The sequence below is a fragment of the Trichomycterus rosablanca genome, chromosome 20 (genome assembly GCF_030014385.1).
Source record: "Trichomycterus rosablanca isolate fTriRos1 chromosome 20, fTriRos1.hap1, whole genome shotgun sequence".
In the NCBI taxonomy this organism is placed as follows: Eukaryota; Metazoa; Chordata; class Actinopteri; order Siluriformes; family Trichomycteridae; genus Trichomycterus; species Trichomycterus rosablanca.
The window spans coordinates 25,692,341-25,710,883 of NC_086007.1; the positions used below are offsets into that span (position 1 = coordinate 25,692,341).

The 18,543-nt window shown below is 41.9% G+C and overlaps 1 protein-coding gene and 1 non-coding gene across 5 annotated transcripts; both read right to left on the bottom strand.

Annotated features, from left to right (window-relative positions):
* Positions 1 to 1,983: 1,983 nt before the first annotated feature.
* On the bottom strand, positions 1,984 to 18,530 carry atg16l1 (ATG16 autophagy related 16-like 1 (S. cerevisiae)). Of its 4 annotated transcripts, none has more exons than XM_063017157.1 (19): positions 18,410 to 18,530; positions 15,667 to 15,775; positions 15,273 to 15,366; positions 13,844 to 13,949; positions 13,277 to 13,350; positions 12,865 to 13,116; positions 10,921 to 10,986; positions 10,575 to 10,661; positions 10,158 to 10,217; positions 9,625 to 9,730; positions 8,382 to 8,487; positions 7,694 to 7,764; positions 5,905 to 5,976; positions 5,384 to 5,504; positions 5,060 to 5,165; positions 4,432 to 4,581; positions 3,774 to 3,821; positions 3,583 to 3,684; positions 1,984 to 3,472 (listed from the first exon to the last, which is right to left on the bottom strand). In XM_063017157.1, exons 2-19 carry the CDS (start codon positions 15,770 to 15,772, stop codon positions 3,379 to 3,381), a joined length of 1,821 nt encoding a protein of 606 aa, XP_062873227.1. In that variant the 5' UTR covers positions 15,773 to 15,775; positions 18,410 to 18,530; the 3' UTR covers positions 1,984 to 3,378. The 4 variants fall into 4 exon arrangements, with proteins under 4 accessions (XP_062873227.1, XP_062873226.1, XP_062873225.1 ...); XM_063017156.1 differs by lacking the exon at positions 18,410 to 18,530 and adding an exon at positions 17,658 to 17,852 and having other exon boundaries at positions 10,158 to 10,214; XM_063017155.1 differs by lacking the exon at positions 18,410 to 18,530 and adding an exon at positions 17,658 to 17,852.
* On the bottom strand, positions 9,226 to 9,505 carry LOC134334930 (small Cajal body-specific RNA 6). The gene has a single exon (XR_010015532.1). It is a non-coding gene; the product is annotated as a small Cajal body-specific RNA 6 (non-coding RNA).
* Positions 18,531 to 18,543: the final 13 nt, after the last annotated feature.

Consider the following 18,543-nt stretch of genomic DNA (forward strand, 5'->3'; position numbering starts at 1 on the left):
GATGCCACCTTGAGAAAAAAAATGACACACATAAACACACACACACACAATGTTGGTGTAGTGCTGAGCTGGATATTCTTATCTGCGTTTCCTTTTCATCAGCAGTTTGCTTCCTAATCCTAATCCCACAAACATGTACAGAAGATTACTACCATTAATACAGTTTAACTCCTTTAGATGCACTATATAGCCAAAAATATATGAACCCCATGCCATTCAGATGTGCACAAAGGAATGTCTATCATAAAGGTAATAAAGTGAAATCATAATTGCAAGTCAATTCTAGAATAAATGGACACAAATTCCCACAGACACATTCCCACAGGGGGGGGGGGCACCTCGATATTAATCCCCATAGTTTTAATATTAGAAGTCATGAAGCTGATTGGAAAAGGCTCAGGATATTCTGTGAGCTGTTAAACAGGCTCTGGTGTCATACACACACAACATACAGTTTAATATCAGGTTATAAATTAACACATTGGTAGAATTTATATATTTATTTATTAGGATTTTAACATGTTTACATTCATGACAGGACAGGTTATTACTGGTTACACAAGATTCATCAGTTCAAGCTTTTAACGTCATACGGTCATGGACAATTTTGTATCTGTAATTCAACTCACTTGAATGTCTTTGGACTGTAGGTGGAAACCCACACAGACACGGGGAGAACATGCAAATTCAACACAGAAAGGACCCGGAACGCTCCACCTTGGAATCAAACCCAGGACCTTCTTGCTGTGAGGAGACTGGGCCACCCAACACAATCATAACACTAGAGCTATATTAAATATAATTTATAACAAATTAAATGACAACTAAATGAGAATAAGTATAAACACAGTGTGTAATAAATATAAATATAAAATGTAATAATACTCACCTGATAGTGAGTAATGGAGAGAAAGCAGGAGCTCAGGTAAGGTGAGGTGGGGTTAGTGTTCAGGTGAGTGCAGGATGGGACTGTATTTATAACATGTGCATCAGTAAAGCTCACTGGATTGGTGGAGTTAGTCTAAGTCAGCAAGATTCCCTCCACACACACGCAGGTATTTTCTAACTTTGCGAGGTTCACTTGCTTTACAATGTTGCTGAATAGTTGCTAGTGCACAAGTACTCAAAATATATTCAGTTTCTCTCTAAATAAAAGCTAGAATTAATATTCTTTATAGGTGATGCATCAGTAAATGTTGTTTGGGCTGTTTGTGGTGAAGTATGTGGTGGAGTATGGGTGGCTCACAGCAAGAAGGTTCTGGGTTCGATTCCCAGGTGGAGCGATATGGGTCCTTTCTTTGTGGAGTTTGCATGTTCTCCCCGTGTGTGTGGGTTTCCTCCCACAGTCCAAAGACGTGCAAGTGAGGTGAATTAACGATACAGAATTGTCCATGACTGTGTTTGATATTAAACTTGAACTGGTGAATCTTGTGTAACCAGTAACTACCCGTCCTGTCATGAATGTAATCAAAGTGTAAAACATGATGTTAAAATCCTAATATTATAAAATGAATACATAAATTGCGGTAAAGGGAAGTGGGTATGTTTCATCTAAAGGAGTTTACACGACACTGTGGACAATAGATCATCAGTCATTCAAATAAAAAGGAAGCAAAATTGTTAGTAATCACGTAGCTCTGTTATATTTTTACTTGTTTTACTACAAAAGAGTCTGTGGCTACGTGTTTGTGTATTTTTTACTCCATCTGGCCCCCGATAAGAAAAGTTTGGACACCCCTGGACTAAATGATGCCACACTTGTGGACTGAGGATGTGCGTGTGTGTGTGTGTGTATGTATAAAACCTTGCAGTCAGTGTCAGCAGTCTGGGTGCTCGGCTCAGCAGATTGGAACGCCCCCACCCCTCGACTGAGGGCTCAACGTAATCATGCATACACATGTATCAAGCATGTGTGTGTCACATTAATGTTTACACACAAACACAAACAGAATGATCAGGTTTAATAATGACAGAAGGCAGTGCAACAGTGTCACATTTATTTACGTGTAAACATAAGCATCCATTTCACACGCGGACGTTTCCTATACATATATTATATAATTCTAGCCAATAGAGTTCTGGGATCATCCTAAGCGCCTCCCACTGGAGTCCTAAACTGAAGCAGCGTGGGTAAGAAAGCCAGTGGCACTTTGCACCTCGGATAAAGACGTAACCGTACAGGAGCGTGGAGGACACGTGTCCAGCAGTGTGCATCATCATTTATTATATAGTGTGTGTGTGTGTGTGGTTTCCTTAGAGCTTTTCAGATTAAGCTGAAGTGTGTTTCATCTCAGGGGGTGGTCATCCTGAGCCCCGGTCACTCCAGGCTTAAGCCACGACCTCCCAAAGCAGCGGATGGGTCATTAATACCAGGTCATGAATAATAAAGACAATAATTAGTAGGGCTAGCAGTGATTGGCTCCTTCTGCTGTCAATCAACTCTTCCATAAACCTGCGCACGTGTGTGTGTGTGTGTGTGTGTGTGTGTGTGTGTGTGTGTGTGTGCTTTAGTAACACACAAAATATGTACAATTTAAGGCCTCCAATATCATTATATAATATATAATTACTGAAACAGAGAGATAGAGAGATAGTCCAAGTCCTATTTGGGTTGTGAAGACCATGAGGAGCTTCCTTAAACAAGCCTGAAGCATAAAGCGTTTGTAATGTTAATGATATCGTAAGCATTTTAAAGCCTGTCTGTTAGTGGCCAGTACTCGGGCCGAGGTGAAGAGGCTAATATTACAAGCAAATAACAGTGCTAATGTTAACTTAGCAAGTTTATATAAGATTATGGATTGACTTTGAGTCAATGAGCATTGCTAAAGATAGCTTAGCTATCCAAAGAGGAATTTTAGACCCAGTAAGTGGAACTGGTCAGTATTTACACCAAGATTTCATTATCCAATCACAATTAGAATGAAATCTGACCATTGCTAATGATATCTTGGCAATCTTAAAGCCAGGAAGGTTTATTACATAGTATTAATGTTATGACACAAATTTGAGCACCTGATAACAATGCTAATGCCAGTTTACAGAACCGTTCAGGAATAAGTAGCGTTTGGAGGTAGTCGACTGTCACACTGTGTGATTTTGTCAGATGGTAATTTGGCATATATTAGGAAGCTATTATAATTATAATTAATATTATTATTATTACGGATCTCACCATCAGACACACCGAGACAAATAGCTAGAGAATGAACAGGACGAAAGCACGAGTGCAGATGACCACACCCCCTCCTCAACACACTGCATCTTGGAAAACATGCCAAACTCGAGCCATAGCTTGTCGAATCTGGACCGATCAGAGTGCTGCGGAGCGGAGCAGAGATAAACCAATCGGAGCAGGCGGGGGGGACAAAGCCGAGCCAATCAGATGTCGGACCAGAGCGCTGCTTTGCTGCTCTTTTCCACACTGACCACGAAGGAACCCGATGGCGACCACGACACTGCGTTGATGGAGGAGCTGCAGACACACACATTACAGAGGCCGTGATTATAAGACAGGTGATGTGATGATTATCTGATGGGTATTAATGCTAATAATAAATCAGTGAGTGGGGTGTGGCGGCTCACCTGTGTGCTTTATCAAGCGTTCGTTCCACTTTCGCGGTCAGGACGTTCCATACGTACAGAGCTCCGTCCACCGAACCGGCTGCTATGTAACTGCCATCGGGACTGAAAACACACACACACACACACGCGTTTACAAACACACACCTGAACACCCACCCCACAATCACCCACCCACAGACACTCACACTTACCTGAATGTGACTCTGGTGAAGTCTGAACCACACTTAAAGCCTTGAGCACTGAAATCAAAGAGAGACGGACAGTCAGAATCAGAAAGAATAAAGAGAATGACAGAGCGCAGGTCAAACAAAAGATACGAAGCCTGAATCTGACACAGACACACAGAGACAAACATACAAATAGTGTCCAGTGACAGTCAGACAGAAGTAATCAGAGATCCAGAGAAACAGGAGCTGAGATCAACTTTCAGACACAAACAGAGAGAAAGGAAAAAAGCCAGACAGACAGACAGACAAATCTCTTGCTTTCTTCTACACACACTTCAGGACAGAAACAAATCCAGGCAGATACACACGGATATAGACAATCAAGATTCAGCACAAGAATCTGATTTAGACTGTTGGACACACAACGACAAACAGGACAGAAACAAATCTAGTCAGTCAGACAGAGAAACGGTCGGTGTTAGACACCACTGGACGGAGAGAGAGAATCAGACACACAGTGAACACATTTAGAATCATACAAACAAAACAAACCCCAACAGAACACACCACACACATCACGTCAACGTAACGCACAGAGAAAGTCAGAATCGGGCACAGAGAGTCCAAAAATACAGTCAGAATCAAACCGAGATAACCAGAAGCAGGACGACTCTGTCTGTACCTGAACGTCTGTCTCACGGCGTTGTTGCGGAGGTCGATGATTTTGATAAGGTCGTCACGGGAACAGGTGAGCAGCTCCGTCCGATCGTGATTGAGATCTAACGATGTGACACGACCCAAGAGCTCCAACTCGCACACTGTACTCTCGGCACTGACACACGCACAGATACACAGTGTTATTGTGCCCCCTTTCTTGCACATCCAATTGTTCAAATTGCATCGTGCTTCCTCTCTGTCTATGCCGAACCCCGCCCCGACCGAGGACATCGAAGCTGACCCGTATCCCCTCCGAAACATGGGCAGCAGCCGGATGCATTTTTGCCACCCGCGCACCGATGAGTTTGGCGCCACCTAGCGTTGCATGCGGAGAGACGCACCCTAAGGGCGATCTTCCTCATCTCTTGTGCAGGCGCCTCTAATCAGCCGGCAGAGCTCGTAATCGCGTTCTGACAGAGAGAGACCCACATCCGGTTCTTTGTCCCGCCCTCCCAACCGAGCAACCGGCCAATCGTTGCTCATACAGCCGCTCAGCTTCGAACCACGTACTCAGAATCCAGCCCTGGTTGCAGCGTGCGGCCTTAACACATAATCTTAACACATTTAACAAATCTGTTTTTAAGGTTGCTTACCGGATGTCCCAAAAGCGCACTTTCTTATCGAAGTGACCGCTCATTACACACTGCTCAGTGCAGACGATGTCATTACAGCTAGAGCCTGCAAACACCGTCTTCATACCTGAGAGAGAGAGAGCGAGTGAGAGCATGACCAACTGGACTTCCATTATATTTATACACATTGGTATATGACTACTGGGTGATGGTGGGGGGTATTTGTATGCACTAGCTCTCAAGGTTAGCAATCAGGGTATGGTATTGGTTGATTTTGGCATCTAAAATGGTGGGTAATGATTCGAATGAATGAATCGAGCATTGTTGTATTGAATCAATACTTACAGACTTTGCTGCGCAGGTCCCACAGTTTAAGCGTTCGGTCGTAGCTGCCCGAGACGATGCGAGCGTTATCAAGCAGAAAGCGAGCAGATAAAACCTTCCCACTGTGACCAGTTAGTGTGTGCTGTAGGACAGAGAATACACCAATTAGACAAACACATAGACACACACACACACTAGACACAGGTAACTTTACAGGTCTCAGTATGAGGGTGAGATCAGTGGCTCAGGTCTCCGTCCCCTGTCGGATGCTGCCGCAACGCGTCCCGTGGATCTCTCTCACAAGGACACACACTCAGCAGAGCAGCCAAACGTATAAGCCATGCTGCATCCTAACACACACATCTATAGCATGCTGGGAAATACAGCAGGGGCTGTTGAGAGGCTGTTGGGGACCGAGACCTCAGCTTCAGACCTTTTACATCAACATCACTGACCTTTAACACAAATTATTTCATCTTTTCTAGCACAAACCAACTACTGAACCTTGTTTTTAGTATAAATTACTAATGTATAAGTCGCACCCTTAGCCTGTAGTCGTCCACAGTCCATATTCTACTCGCAAAGTCATTGGACGCAGCCAGCAGGTAAGAGCCCTGTAGAGTAAACACACAATACACAATAGCATGGTCAGGCTGAGAACACACACATATGCCAGTACATACATTAAACAGCAAGTGTGTGTTTGTTACTATGGCAGGTTATAGGCTTGTTTGCATTTTTTATTACATTTATACACTAAATTAAGCACTGCCTAACACACACACACAAGCATCATGTTGGTATAATTAATTAAACTAAGCAACAGCCTGGTTGTGACCTGCAGGTTGTGTATAATCAAATTATGTCATGTATATTTAAGGACGGCAACATTTACCCACATTTCCTTGGTATACATGACAACCCGGCAGGTCCACAAAACCCTTGGGGGTCCGGACCCCAGGTTTACACGATTTACATCGACTCATTTCATTGATTCCTTATTGGCTCATTCATTTGATTGACATTTACATACCTAATTGGTATATTAGATTTAATATTTGATTTGATCACTACTAATTGTATAAAAGAACAGACGACCCCTGAAGTTTTAAAAATCCTCAAAAAACACTGAAGCCCCACCACCACATTTCCTCCCAATTTAGCAAAGGCAATTAGTCTCGAGGAGGGTATATAAGCCTGCCCACGCTCCCTCCGACACATGCGCAGTCCCTCAAACCCTTCTTTTTCTCCTGCACCTCCTCCACTTCTGCACAGATGCCTCGGGCTGCTAACCACGGTCCTTACACAGCGTTTAAAGACCTCACCCACTGTATTAGTCCAGTCTTTTCCTTTATTAGTCCGGTCTTTTCCTTTATTAGTCCGGTCTGTTTCTTTATTAGTCCGGTCTTATTGGTCTGGACTTTTACTTTACTAGTCCGGTCTTTTCCTTTATAAGTCCGGTCTTATTAGTCCCGTCTGTTTCTTTATTAGTCCGGTCTTATTGGTCTGGACTTTTACTTTACTAGTCCGGTTTTTTTCTTTATTAGTCCCGTCTTTTTCTTTATTAGTCCGGTCTTATTGGTCCGGTCTTTTCCTTTATTGGTCCGGTCTTATTAGTCCGGTCTTTTCCTTTATTGGTCCGGTCTTTTCCTTTATCAGTCCGGACTTTTCCTTTATTAGTCCGGTCTTTTCCTTTATTGGTCCGGTCTTTTCCTTTATTGGTCCGGTCTTTTCCTTTATTAGTCCAGTCTTTTCCTTTATTGGTCCGGTCTTATTAGTCCGGTCTTTTCCTTTATTGGCCCGGTCTTTTCCTTTATTAGTCCGGTCTTTTCCTTTATTGGTCCGGTCTTATTAGTCCGGTCTTTTCCTTTATTGGCCCGGTCTTTTCCTTTATTAGTCCGGTCTTTTCCTTTATTGGCCCAGTCTTTTCCTTTATTGGTCCGGTCTTATTAGTCCGGTCTTTTCCTTTATTGGCCCGGTCTTTTCCTTTATTAGTCCGGTCTTTTCCTTTATTGGCCCGGTCTTTTCCTTTATTAGTCCGGTCTTTTCCTTTATTGGCCCAGTCTTTTCCTTTATTAGTCCAGTCTTTTCCTTTATTAGTCCGGTCTTTTCCAGCAGACCTGATGGCCTATTTTGTCTGCTGCAGGTATTGCCAATTGTGCCCACTAGATGGCGCCCAGCTGCCAGGAAGCAGAGCCGAGACTCGAACCGGGGAGTTCAGAATCTCAGTGCTGACCCCACCACTTTTAACGATGCAGCATAATTATGGTAATAATTGAGGGGTCTATAATAGTTATATATAATGCATAGAATGCAAGACGTTTTACTCACAGCGCTGTCGAAGTCGATGCTGGTGATTCCAGCGTTACTGCCCGTTAGGGCGCCTTTTGGCTCACAGCGACCTGCACACACAAATAAGAGTTAAAACAATCACCTGTTCTCGGTCTGCTATTAATCACTGTTATTAAAACAACATGGAGGCGTGTATACTTCATAAGCACAGGATACTCCTGTATACTGTTCAAACGGTCGGTATTAAATCCTGAGACTGAACTTGCTGAAGGTCTCAGCTTGAAAACTTGAGATCACGAGCCGCCCGCCTCCTTCAGTCCTGCCCTCTCGTGTGTGTGAGTGACCGTGTGTGTGTGTGATGCTGTCGGGCGCCGCTGCAGTATGTCTCAGTGCTCTCAGACACACGCTCGCAGCGATACGCCCTTAGGTATCAGCAACCCGCATATCCAGCCTACATGACTAGAGCACGCTGGGAAACTCATGAGGTTTGCTGGAGGGACTGAAAGGAGCTGAATGGGCAGGGTGCTTAGCTTCAGACCTTTTACTTCACATCATTGACCTTTGCAACAGGACCGGTCTCTTTTCAGACTGTTATTTAGTCTGACAGATTAAGTAATAAAGTTGCTTAAAACGAGAGCAAGACTAACTGAACAACTTCACTAATTATCTAATGGAGTGCGCTCAGATAATTAAGTGGCTAACTGATTGGTTGATTAAAGTGCAGTACCTGCAATCACCTCCCACAGTTTGACTCGTCTGTCCATCCCTCCTGTGGCGAGAAGACGTGAGCCAGGGCTGAACCTGACCGCGTTGACCTCACCATCGTGGGCGTCCTGCATACACACACACACACACACACACACACACACACACACACACACACAAATAAAACAAGTGTTCATTAGAATCAGGGTCAAATGTTTACTCTGACAGTTCATACTCATTCTCAGTCTTTATGATTAACAATAAGAGCAGTTTATTAACGTGTTATAACAGTTTATAATAGTACTTTGTTTTCTAAATGTTGGTATTATTAGTATCTACTGATTTCATTTGCTTGTGGCTGGTGGGCATTGACATCCTGGGGTCTGGACACTATTATTCCCACTCAAATCAGGACCAGATGGGCACAACTGACCAGCCAAGACGGCTGGCTACCTTATGCATTTACAATTCAACCAATCAGAATGTTTTATTTGGACACAGTGGAGGTTATGCAAGTCACATGTTTCCAGGAAAAGGAGCCAGTTATACAGTATATTATTTACAGTCTTAGAATAGTGATGGAAATTATCTATTTAGAATTTTTTACAATCAGCAATAACAAAAATGGACAGGAATGTTATAAGAATATTTATGCATTCATTGCTTTGGGATAGAATTATGCATTACCAGCCTTGTACTGGTACAGCTTCAAAGATCTTGTTCAAACATACTATCTTTTTAGTAATCATACCCCAAAACTGTCCATGATTTGCACAGGGCAATAGAGAAAAGCGATCTGGAGTTACTATATGACCTTATCTACACTTCTACAGGTAATACAGCTAACGGCAGTGTGTGAATCTGAAGGTCTCAGCTTGAAAACTGGAGATCACAAGTCGCTCGCCTCCTACAGCTCCGCCCTCCTGTGTGTTTGCAATGTACGTGTCGGACGCCGTTGCAATGTGTGTGTCCTGTTGCTCATTCAGACACACACGTTTAGCAACACGTCCTCGAGTATCAGCTGCCCTGCGCACCCAATACGCATACCTAAAGCATACTGGGTGAACAAGCAGGGACTGCTGGAAGGGACAAAAAAGGAGCTGGAGGGGCTCTTAGCTTCAGACCTTTTACATCACATCATTGACCTTCACAACACACACACACACACAGTGTGATTTTACCTCACAGCTCGAACCTGCTAGTTATCTGAACTAGATCAGTCTGATAAAACAGTTTGAGATGGATCACTTAAGTAAGTGGCTTACAAATATGTGAAGAGCGGTGGACGGGACCCGGACGTCGGCGCACACTCCTGACGGAGCGTCTGCAGTCTCGGTAGGAGAGCCGTGTGAGTTCAGCGAGCGACGTCCGCTGTAACAAAATAAGAAACGAACCATTACTGACACGCAGTAGCACTTCAGTTAGAAACTCGTCCGCTGCATGAACCACCTCATCCCTGACCAAGGAGAGATGCCAATCTTTGATATGGGTGCACTTGGCTGCTTCTTTGGCCCCGCCTGTCTCACAGTCACATTATGCGCTCTGTATGTAGACCATGAGGAACAGGGCAGCTACGAGGGCAGCTATGAGGAACCCAATAAACTTCCCTCCCTCAGATACAGCCACTAATGCTTTTTAAAGATGCCTGGCCAGGTCGATAGCACAGCTAATACAGTATTTGAACTTCAGATCTCAGTCGTAGTGGGTCACCCGAGCGCCCATCAACTGGCATTTTATATAATTCATATAATTAAATAGTGCTTTATTTGTTTAGTCATATAGATACGAACACACTTACCCGAAAATATTAGTGATGGAATCTAGGATTCCGCCGGGTTGTGTCTGAGACACTCGCCTACTGAGGACATGAAGAGAAAAGTGATGAGAAACAGAGAAACGATTTCAATCTCAGTAGTGCTATCGGCCAGCCGGTGTCTACACAGTCCTGATTGTACTATGTCTGGTGAGGGAACGGCTAAAACCCTCTCTATCTGACTTCGAACCAGTCAAATTCTCACTACTTTTTTGTTTACATCTTCCTAATCTCTTAACTTCTCCTGTTGGCTTGTCACTGTGTTTTAAATCAGCCAGACTGGGTCCATGATTTAAAAAAATATATATATATCAATAATCTTTGTGATTTTGATTCCTTTCTTGTAAATTATGAGACGAATGAATGCATGTTTGATAGTTAAGTGTGTGTGTGTGTGTCTACCTGGGCGTTCGACTGAGAGGGCGGTTTGGAGACGCTTCTCCTGCTGCTTTCCCAGATTCTTCTGGAAGAACCTCAATGTCATCGTCTCTGAACAATTCAGAAAGAGAATTATGGGCTTTTCTCTCACTAAATAAATACGTTTCCATGTCTAGATTAATTTAAAGCTCAATTAATAAATAAGGTTTAGAAAAACATGAAATGAGAAATGCATTAGGAAGAGTGGAGCAGTCCAGTAAACAGTTAAAAGTCTAAGGGGGGGTGGGGGTACAGTTACTAAGACAGGGTACTAGTCTGCTAGTTATAATAAACATTGAAAATCATGAACACCACACACACACACACTTACAGATCGATGGGCAGCGGTTCCTTTGCGGCATCTGCCAATTCCTTCTGTAGCTTCGCCTGTCTGCGCCTGAAACACACACACACAGTAAGTCCACACATAATTATTACAATAAAGGAACACTTATTGTTTACGATCACTCAAACATGCTTAATAAAATAGCCATTTCTAACACGTCTATATAAAGCACTCTGCTAAAACAACTGCTGAAACAAACATGAAATAACAGCACCCTCGACAGTAATAAAATGTATTTAATCATAAACAGGCTATAGTAAATGATTTTGTCCCACCTGTGATCTGTAATCAGCTCCTGTAGAGCCACTGAGCACTTAAACCCCTTTTAAACCCTAAAGCACCCAGCACCCCCCACTCTTTCAGCCAATCAGTGCACAGGACGCATATCCAGTGAGTGAGGTCTCTTCCTGAATGAGCAAATTCACACTTTACAGATGGAAATATTTCCTCAGCATTCTGGCTGAACTGAACTGAAGTATTTTACCTGAATGTGCATCCAGAGTTTTACTTTTACCCAAAACTTTATTTCTGTAACGATGTTACATGCAAGATTTTCATGCAAGACGTGAGTTTACTTTATAAATTCTAATCTAACAAAATTTAATCTGGCTAAAATGCAAGCTACCTGAGTGTATTTATTAGAATTATATTCTACTGATTAAAAAGATTTGTATTCATTGTATTATTCCTGAGCCAAAATACCATGAATATCATCGTTTATCTTTCATCATTACGTTTTATCACTGCTTCATCCTGGTCAGGGTTTTGGTGGGTCTGGTTTCGCCGGAATCACTGGGTGCAAAGCAGTAACACACCACAGACAGGATTGCATTGCGATGATTTGCCTCAGATTTAGCCAATCATGTCTGTATGTAGACACCCGACCGGCCGATAGCGCCGCTGGGGATTGAAAGCCTGGATCCCTGCAGTAGGGGGCTCTTAGAAAAATATTCTGTATATAAATAAATACACATATTTAAAACCTACAGCCCTGTTTAATTGTTATTTAACAAAATAAATAAACAATATGCCAGTATCATGTCTGTAACCTACTGAATCCTGTAAGCCCATCCATCAAGCCAAGTACATTTGTATTGTTTTTATAATCGTTTTAAATGATTTTAGTTTTAGAGTGTGTAAGTAGCTTCATCTTTACTGTCAGATTAAGAGTTTTAAGTTATTTTATATGATGACAAATACCATGAATTTTAAACTATTCTTAAGTTTGTTTTAAGTTTTATCATAAGATTCAATTCAACAAGTGACAAATATGTGATTTAATCAGATATTTATACATGTAATAAGTGGTAAAGTGCTGAGAAAACATCAATAGACTCGTTTAAACTGGGTTTTGGCTGTGTAACTTGTTTGCCTGTCAGACATGATACTCATTCACAATTAAATCTGCTGTAGTTTTAGTTCCTCAGAGGTGTGAAATGTCAGTGATTAGGAGTGAATGTGTGGTCATGCAGATGGTGATGTTTGTAAACGAGTATAACAATGAACTGAGGTCGACGGCACCGTCTGGCTGATGAGAATCGTTAGCAAGTGTTCACACATACATGCATCACAGAGACACCTTATTCTAGGCCTGGTATAGTAAATCTAATTTGTAATGTTACTGCTTAATACACTGATTATATGCAATTATAGTCAAAAGTTTAAATTATAATCAATAAGGGACGTGTGACATCATGGAACACTGGTATTCTGGCTAAACCGAACTGTAATTTTTTTACAGTGGTTCCAGAGTTTTACTTTTACACAAAATGTTTAATTCTGTAATGATGTAACATGCAGGACGTGAGTGGTGTTTGACTATAGTTTTTATTATATTACTACATAATAAAAGTCACATTTTTAATATTTTCCAGTAATTTTACAGCAGTCCTTCTACTGATTCCACCCTGTGAGAGTGTGAGATCTGACCTGCAGTCCTTCTCGTTCTCGGCGTTCAGCCGGTTGGCCTCCTGAGCTTTCTCCGCCATCCAGCGCGTGACGAGCTCCTGATTGTCCTCTGTGGTTTTCCGAAGTTTGTCTTCCAGAGCGCTGAAGGTGATCTGTAACGCGTCGTACTCGTCGTGCAGCGTCTGGTTGGCTCGCTGCAGGTCCGAGAGGCAGTTATTCAGGTCGCGGCACTCACCCTCCAGCTGGGCTATCTGCTGCTGGTACTCCACAATCCTGTGCACAAGCACACAAGCGTTCCTAAATGAGCATTTTAATTTCATATCAATTCATTAAAACTGCCTATTTTTTATTTTGAAAATAAAGATTTTTTTAAACACTATAGATACAAACGCACACGCATAGACACACACACACACACACACACACATCTTACTTAGCCTTGTTGCTCTGTATTTCTTTGTCCTTCTGTTGAATCTGGTTATTCAGTTCAATCACACTCTGAGCCAGCTGTAGACACAAACACATTTTTATTGATTTCAGCTCCAGACACCATGTGACCAGATCGACACCCTCAAGTCCAACAATATTTCTGTTCCATCAAACAAGTAGGGCAATCCTGCCATCGCCTAAACCTGTAAAAACCTGTTCATGAGTGCCGAACGAAGCTTGTTCCCATCATGCAGCCGTTTTAGCACATTCCCAATCTTGGTCTGTAGATTTATTAGAATCCACCTGGGAATCTAAACCCAGGACCTTTATGCTTTTAGCCAAAATAGCTAAGCCTACTAATCAGGGGTGTCTACATAGTTTTGCTCATGTATTTTATGATAAAATGATGCTGGGATTAAAAGGAATTACCCAGTGGGACCACTTGGGATCTGTTGGTAAAATAAACCCTGGGCCTTAATTGTGCAGTAACACTAGGCACAGCCTCTCATGCAGAGATACATTACCTACATGGGGATTAGATTAGATCAGTGTTTAGCATCTGCATGCTAACCTCTCCACGTTTCTTGTGCAACTCCGTGAGCTCTTCCTGATGTTTGATTCGCATCGGAGCCATTTCCTGCTGTAGGACGTCACCGCGACTTGACTCAGTTCCTGGACTAAACACACACGTACACACATCGTTACCAAAACGTACACACCTCTGACTGATACAAATATGCTGAATAGTTAAGGCAACAGACAAAATAACTAAGAATGACTATTGAGGGACCAGATATGGTCCACAAGCAATGCTATTCTAACAGCATACACTACATTTACATTTTCAGCATTTAGCAGACGCTCTTATCCAGAGCGACTTACAGAAGTGCTTCCATAGTGAACATTTCATTCCTTAAGTTTAGATAGACAACAGTCGAAGAACACAACTCTGCTAAAACCTGTTAGAACCAAAGTGCCTTTTTTTTTTTTTTTTTTTTTTTTTTTTTTTTTTTTTTTTAAATGGAAAAGATTGGAATAAAGTGTTAGTAAATAAGTACAAATCAGCCTAAGTGTTTAGTGAAAAGGTGTGTTTTTAATCGTTTTTTAAAGACAGCAAGAGACTCAGCTGTTCGGACAGACAGAGGAAGTTCGTTCCACCATTTGGGCGCTAGAACAGAGAACAGCCTTGATGCTTGTCTTCCTTTAGTCCTGGATGGAGGCTCAAGTCGAGCTAGACTAGAGGCTCGGAGGTTGCGTGGTACAGAGCGGGGTTTGATTAGACCCCGAAGGTAGCTGCAGTCTGTAGCTACACTACAATGATATACGCTATATGGTCACTTATGTGGACACCTGACCATAAGCTTGTTGGAAATCCTATTCCAAAACCCATCAGCATTATCAGAGAGTTAGTCTTTGAAGTGTGTCTGTGGTCATTTGTGCCCAGTCTGTCAAAAAGGCATTTCTGAGTTTACATATTGAAAAAAGGCAGGAAGACTTGGTTCATGATCAATGTTTTAATGTAAATGTTATGGGTTTAATGGGCTTGATGTCTGGGATCTGTGCAGTTCCTCCACACCAAACTTGACAACTTGACTCAACACTTAGTGGACAGGAACAGAACAGCAAGTAAAACACCTAAACTTGATAATCATGAAGGGTATCCACATACTTCTGGCTATAATGTCACTTGTTTCAGTTGTAGGAAACATTCATGCCTCAATGTTTTGTCTTTATTTTAATGAAAGGAGCATACTAGAGCTGGTGTTGGTGCACAACCAATTTTGTGGTTGAGAAATATGCACCACTGACCCATATATGACCTAAACCTTTTTGGCTATTCAGAATTTAAACCTAAATCTTGCTAGTTTAAATTTAAAAAGAATTCAAAAACATAAATTCACACAAAATCATGGTTTCAAGCGTTACAGTTTACACATTGCGTGTGCTGTTTACACGTTCACTGGACCAAACTACCAGTGTGCATGTCAGGTGTCACTAACCTGAGATCGTGCCTGTTCTGTGCTTCATATTTCTCTGTCTGCAGTCGTTCTGAGAGCACAGACTGCAGATCTGACTTCTCCAACAACCTGTTATCTACAGCGTAGAAGAGAGAAAGAAAGTCAGACAGAAATATAAAGCTCAGTACCATCACTTGACCGGTTTTGGTTGATGTTTGAACAAATGGCAGTGTAGCAGAGATATGGAAGGACTCCCTGCTAACGTTATGTTATGATCAATATTGTGTTTAAATCTCAGCTCTGCTATTGGCCAATCACTCACAGTCTTGACAGTTTACATCCGAAGTTATGACCGAATCCTAAAATACAAAATCCCTTACAATTTTCTCCAGCCTTTTAAGCTTGTGTATGACGTGTAATAACAGACGTCACTCACACTGTAGGATGATCTCCTCAAAGGTCTGCCACTGCACACGGTCCCTTTGCTTAAGCTGCTCCACTATGTGCCTCTTCCACACACACTCCACCCTGCGGCCCGCCATCGCCTGCGCATATGCAAGATATAAACAAGTTATCGATCGTATCCTAAGCACAGTAAACACACTGAAAATGTACAGTGCTGTGGGAGAAAGCAAACACATTTTGGACATGCACATGGTGTGTGTAGTTGCTCTGTGGAGCACCAGATCTGCTGTGTGAATATGCTTCGTCTTTCAAATATCTCACACACAGAGCAACAGAGTATAACGTAAGCCACAAAAGTTACTAAAATACTAATACAATTTCCTTAATATTAGTAATATACAAATAATGTGAACTTTTTCAGCTGTATTGGTCACATTACATTTGTACCATGATTATTAGAGTCAATTTCTCTATCATGTTGTTAGATTCTTTTGGTGATTCATGTGTCTATTTATTTATTAGGATTTTAACGTCATGTTTTACACTTTGGTTACATTCATGACAGAAACGACAGTCACTCATTACACAAGTTTAATGTCAAACACAGTCCTGGACAGGGGCCTGTGGTAGCCTAGTGGGTAGGGCTTTGGGCTATCAACCGGAAGATTGGCGGTTCAAATCCAGGCTCTGCTATGTAGCCACTGTTGGGTGGCTACTTGAGCAAGGCCCTTAACCCGGTCTGCTCCAGGGGCGCCGTAAGTTGGCTGACCCTGCGCTCTGACCCCAGCTTCCAACACCAGCTGGGATATGCGAAGAAAGAATTTCATTGTACTGTACATCTGTATATGTATATATGACAAATAAAGGATATCTATCTTGTATCGCCAATTCACCTCACTTGGACTGTGGGAGGAAACCCACACTGACACGAGGAGAACATGCAAACTCCACCGTCCTACCTGGGGGTCGAACCCAGGACCTTCTTGCTGTAAGGCGACAGTGCTTCCCACTGATCCACCGTGCCACCCTGATTAATGTGTTTGAGGGTGGCCACAGTTGCAGCATAAGTGGTTTGTTAGAACGTTGTAGTTGAACTGCAAACAGATTTGGGGCACAATGCAAAGTGTGAATGCACCCCAATTGTGAAAACACCCCCAAAATATTGCAGGAATTATAAATACCGCTATGCCATTCTTTATGTTCGCAGTAACATTATGTAGAGATATCCTTTATTTGTCATATATACATGTACAGGTGTACAGTACAATGAAATTCTTTCTCTGCATATCCCAACTTGATTGGAAGCTGTGGTCAGAGCGCAGGGTCAGCCATCTTACGGCGCCCCTGGAGCAGACAGGGTTAAGGGTCTTACTCAAGGACCCAACAGTGGCTTTGAACCGCCAATCTTCCGGTTGATAGCCCAAAGCTCTACCCACTTGGGCACCTCGGTCCCATAAAATATGAGTACATGAGGTAACTTCTAATATATCTATTTCAATGTGACTGTTGTAGGGCAGTTGTTGCTTAACGGTTAAGGTGCTGGACTAGTAATCAAAAGGTGGCTGGTTTAAGCCCCACCACTGCCAGGTTGCCACTGTTGGGCCCTTGAACTTCAATTGCTTATACAAGAAGCTGTAGGTCGCTTTTTGAATAAAGGCGTCTGCTAAATGCTTAAAATGTAAATGTACTGTTTTGCATGTCGTGTTAGAAAAGCCAAATCTCGCGATGTTTAATATGAAGTCACTATATAAATGTAAATATCGCGATATTTTGTTTCTGCTGTATCGCCCACCTTTAAGTGAAAGTAAAACAAACACAAAAGGAAGCTGAGAGAAAGTGCTAAAATGTCAGGAGTACACCACAATAAGCTCGTGTAACGGTAACCACGGCAAAATAAAAATACAGACCAGTTACAATAAATATAAACAATAAACTATGTGACATACTGCATTGATACACTATCAGTAAACACACAAACACGTTAGCAAGTTAGCATGTAGCCACAGAGTCTATTAGACTTGCCATGTCATTATCCAGCAGCACCACGAAAACAAGTCAAGACGACGTCTTTTCTTCTTAAATATTAACTTTTAAAATTATTTCCTATAAACAATAATAACAGTATGGGGGAAAATTAGCGCTAATGTCAGCTTTGGTTTACCAAGCTAACTATGACAGGAGGCAAGACTCGCGCATGCGCACCTGCTCACTCCTAGCCGCATGACCGTCGGCTCGGTCCCAAATCACACATTACCAGAGTAAATTAACCGTTACGAGTGATTTAATGTCAAATTCAATTCAGTGAAAAATATTTCCAAACATCTACATCGTTTTCTGGACGCTGAATGAATAAATGTACTCATATATGACTGGAAAAGCATTCATCCTCTTGTTTTGTACTTGGTCGTGCTACACTTGTCTTACACTCAATCAGACTGAATTATTCTGGCCCATTTCTACAACTGCTTTTTATTAATTTAGCATAATATACACAATATTTTATGAAACAACTTGATTTAGAACAAATATTAAAAGATGCTGAAACATGGGAGGTCAAAGAACCTCTACATTGCCATGAGCTTATAGGCTGACATGAAAAATATAAAAGTTTGTTGTTGTTGTTATAATCAACAACATTATTTAAATTGCTGAATGTGTATATATGTGTATTTCCACCTAAAAAGATTGGTATATTATCAAAGAACTTAATATAAGTCGTTCTAACATTGCCTAATTCAAATACTGGTATATACAGGTATATCATGTTAGCTCACGTTAGCTAGATGTTTAAGTTCTTGATGTCCGAAACAGATAAATCTTCATCCATGTGCACAAACTGAAATGCAAACAATAAACATTTGCAGAACCATTAAACCTCGCCATCATCGCTCACACTCATTCACTTCCT

Bases quoted from the DNA above. Each gene is read 5' to 3' on its own strand.
- atg16l1 (XM_063017155.1), bottom strand. The intron at 15,367-15,666 runs GTGAGTGACGTC...TCTACGCTGTAG, and splicing joins TGAGGAGATCATCCTACAGT to ATAACAGGTTGTTGGAGAAG. The intron at 13,351-13,843 runs GTTAGCATGCAG...TTGTGTCTACAG, and splicing joins TGCACAAGAAACGTGGAGAG to CTGGCTCAGAGTGTGATTGA.